This window comes from Lolium rigidum, chromosome 1 (assembly GCF_022539505.1).
Source record: "Lolium rigidum isolate FL_2022 chromosome 1, APGP_CSIRO_Lrig_0.1, whole genome shotgun sequence".
In the NCBI taxonomy this organism is placed as follows: domain Eukaryota; kingdom Viridiplantae; phylum Streptophyta; class Magnoliopsida; order Poales; family Poaceae; genus Lolium; species Lolium rigidum.
In genome coordinates this window covers 86,980,781-86,984,705 of record NC_061508.1, presented here as the reverse complement: position 1 = coordinate 86,984,705, position 3,925 = coordinate 86,980,781, and the positions used below count along the sequence as shown (strand labels likewise).

General features: G+C 62.9%; 1 protein-coding gene across 1 annotated transcript; it reads left to right on the top strand.

Annotated features, from left to right (window-relative positions):
* The first annotated feature begins 1,811 nt into the window (after window positions 1-1,811).
* Window positions 1,812-3,263, top strand: LOC124648631 (cytochrome P450 89A2-like). The gene has a single exon (XM_047188359.1). It carries the CDS (start codon window positions 1,812-1,814, stop codon window positions 3,261-3,263), a length of 1,452 nt encoding a protein of 483 aa, XP_047044315.1.
* The last annotated feature ends 662 nt before the right edge of the window (window positions 3,264-3,925 follow it).

The window sequence follows — 3,925 nt, the reverse complement described above, 5'->3', positions numbered from 1 at the left end:
TTCTTCCCGCCGCTTCTCGCCTCTTCCCGCGCTTTCATCCCGACGCCGCCGTCTATAAAAGGCCCTCCCGGCTCAATGGCAACTACCACAGCCACCGGCACCCCTTTCTCCGCCACAAGCCCTCGTCGCTCCACTGCCGTCTCCTCCACCACCAGTGCGCAATGATGAACCGCCCCGGCAATGGCCAGTTCCCTCCACCACCGTATCCTCCACCACCACCTCCACCACCGGATTCGCAGTTCGACATCTCCACCGCCGCCCTGGAAGAGCGGCGGTGGCGCGGGACGAAGATTTGGTGTGAACGGCGGCGACAGCGGCGGGAGGCAATCGAGCAGCGGGCCGTCAGCAGCGTGAGGCGGCGGCAGCAGCGGGAGACCCCGCAGCTGACGAGAACGCGTCGTGGGAGGAGGAGGCGCTGGCGGACACCATTGCGGCGTTCGACGCCTCCACAACAGAAGAGGCGCAGCGGCGCCGGACAGAGGAGATTGGCCAGCGGTGGGCTGATGAGCACCGGCGCCAGCGCGAGGAGCGGGAGGCGCAGTACCGTGAATGGCGGGAGGCGATGGAGCGCCGGCGGAGGCAGGCGATGGAGCGCCAGCAGCAGCTGGCGGCGGAGGAGCGTCAGCAGCGGGAGGCGGCGCTGGCGGCAACGGAGGCGGCCTGGGGGAGGCGGCCTGGGGGAGGCGGGCGGATGCGTTGGTGGCGGAGGCCGACACGTTGGCGGCGCGCCTGGAGGCGCGAATGAAGGAGGAGGAGGAGGAAACGGATGCCGAGGCGTAGGAGGAGGAGACGGAGCAGGCGGACGACGACGACGAGTTCGAGTGGTCCGACGACGACGGGTCGCACCTGGACGAGACGACCGATCAGTAACGCGCGCTCGTCGAGTCCTTCGAGTCGGAGAAGAAGCTCCAGGACGTCGCCCGTGCCCGCGAAGAGGCGCAGATTCACCACGCCGTCCAGCTCTCCCTCCAGGCGGCACAACAAGGGAGGCACGCGACGACGCGCTGCTTGAGCAGCGGCTCTGGCCACTGCCCTACGCATGGAGAGGCGGCGCACGCAGCAGGAGTTGCGGCGGAGGGGATGCGACGACGGGGCAGGACCGTTGAACGCACCGCCGGGCGGTCAGTAGGCTAGGGTTTAGATGAAATCTAGTCGTTTTCATTCAAACTTTGTAATATATAATCAAATTTGAATGAAAACCTTTATTTTCGAGCACTAAATATTTACTTGGGGAGGGCGTTTGGGGGACGCGACTGGGGAGCGACGTCTCTCAAACGCGGCACAAACAAAACACGTCCCCAAACGCTCAATCCGGCGGCGTTTGGAGAACGCTATGCGGAGATGCTGTAACATCGGTGCCAGTGAGTCTGTGACTGAAAGGAGTTGATGTGTTGGCTACAGCTGGGCATGGACAGCCCGGCCCGGACGGCCCGGCCCGAATATCCTGGGTCGGACCGGGTCGGGCTTGCATGTCGGGCCAGGTTCAGGCCTGATTTCGCAGCCCGAACGTCAGGCCGAGCCGGGCTCGGGCTTGCACAAAACGCGACCTAAGCCTAGTTCGGTCCGCGCCGGGCTCAGGCCTGGCAATATAGGTTCAGGCTTTTTCGGGCCTGGCCCGAAACCGGCCCGGCCCGAGGAATGCCCAGGTGTTGACTGTTGGCGTTCGTACTTGAATCAATAATAAATGGAGGAACCCATTCCCTGAAAATAAAAATAAATGGAGGAACCCCACGCGCACAGATCCATTTAAAGGAGCTTGAGCTCTCGATGGATTGAAACACAGCGCACGTCCTCCTTCCTTAGCAATGGCAATGGCGGACCAGCTCATCGGCATCCTCCCTCCTGTCCCAACCTGTGCGTGCATTCTCCTTGTAGCCACCATCTTGTTTCTCGGCGTTGCCGCAAGCCTGCTGCGTAACCTCGCGCCTCAAGGCACCCGGCGCGGCCTGTGCATCCAAGTCACGGGCAGCGCGGCGGCGCACCGCGCCCTGGTGGAGCACAGCGCCGCGTTCCTCAACCGCCCCATTGGCGTCATTCCTAGCAGCATCCTCACAGCTGAGCGCCACAACAACATCATGGCGGCGCCATACGGTCCCTACTGGCGCGCCGTCCGCCGCAATGTGACTGCCGGCGTCCTCCACCCCTCCAACCTCACCCTGCTCGGCGACACACGCGCCCGCGTGCTCCGTCGCCTCGTACGTGACCTCAGGTCCGGCGCCCCGGCGGCCGAGAGCATCTATTTCTCCGTCTACTCTCTGATCGCGGAAATGTGCTTCGGCGAGGAGGTCGTGTCGGAGCTAGGGGAGACACGCCTCCGTGCCATGCACAAGCTACAGACTGAATTCCTCTCCGTATTGCTTTCCTTTGGGGTCTTCGTCAGGTACCCGAGGATCGGCAAGTTCCTCTACCCTTGGCGGTGGCGCCAGGTTCTGGCTCTCCGGCGGTGGCAAGAGGAATCATACCTGCGGCTCGTCGCCGAGGTGAAGAAGAAGAATAACACTGACCGGAAGGACGACAGTCGTGTCGTCAAGACATATGTGGAGTCCCTCCTGGACCTACGGATCCCGGAAGAGGGTGGTAGGGCCCTCACCGATGGCGAGGTCGTCAGCCTCATCTCGGAGTTCCTCGGCGCCGGCACGGAGACCACCGCTAGCACGCTACAATGGACGATGGCCAACCTCATCAAACGCCCCGACCTACAGCAGAAACTCCGCGCAGAGGTCGACGCCGTTGCCTGCGACCAGCGCGGCATCATCGAGGAGCCCAAGCTGTCGTGCATGCCTTACCTCAAGGCCACCGTGCTCGAGAGCCTGCGCCGCCACCCGCCGCTTCCGTTCGTGCTGCGCCATATGGGCCGCGAGGTGGCCGCCAAGGTGCTCGGCTTGACCACCGTGCCGGAAGGCGGCGCGGCCGTGAATTTCCTCGTGGGGAAGATCGGCCGCGACCCCGCGGCGTGGTCGGAACCGACTGAGTTCATACCGGAGCGGTTCATGTCTACCGGCGGGGACTGCAAGAACGCCGACCTAACTTGCATCAGGGAGCTCAGAATGATGCCATTCGGCGCCGGGAGGCGCGCATGCCCGGCGATCGCGCCGGCCATGCTGCACTTGGAGTACTTCCTGGCCAACCTGATCAAGGAGTTCGAGTGGTGGGAGGCCGACGGCGACGGCAATGCGGTTGACCTCACCGAGTTCCACGGCTCTTTTGTTACAAAAATGAACCGCCCGCTCCGCGCGCGTCTCGTGCCTCTCCAAGCGGAATGACATACCAAAGTCCCACCAAAGGAATCCTAAATTTGCCTAGCTTTCGAAATTCTACCAAGGAGTTCCCAGAGACTACGTACGATAGTCAGATACTAGCAGCAATAAAATCTATCCAGAAGACTACCATGTTCTACATTTTAAGCATTTTCACGTTTCTTGTGCTTCTTTTGCAAACGATATACGAGAGCAACGGTGTCTGAGGAGTGATGGTGAAACCACAGCATAGGTAGAGGGCGTAGAGCAAAATGTGCCTTTTTTTTTTTCAGAACTGCCATTCATAAATTATATGTCCCCAACATGAGATCCGGGAGGTTACGATCGAGGACGGCACCCCACCCTCCTCCCTCCCGCACCCCACCCTCCCAACCCTAATCGCTGCCGCCGCCGCCGGTAGCGCCGCCGGGGCAAAGACCCACGGGGCGTGGCGGCGGCGGGGGCCCTTCCTCGTCGCTGCGTGATGAACGGCGGCCGGATCCCACCTCCTCGACGCATGGCGGAGCAGGCGCATCGGATGGGATGGGCGAGGCCGGGTGCTGCGGCCCCTCCTCCTGGCGGCTGTCCCCTGGCGGACCGGCCGGCGCAGGTGGGTTGGGCGGTTGCGGCCTGTCTCCCTCCTTCCGTCGGCTCTCCCCCGCAGCACTCCGGCAGGGGCTGGTGGTGGG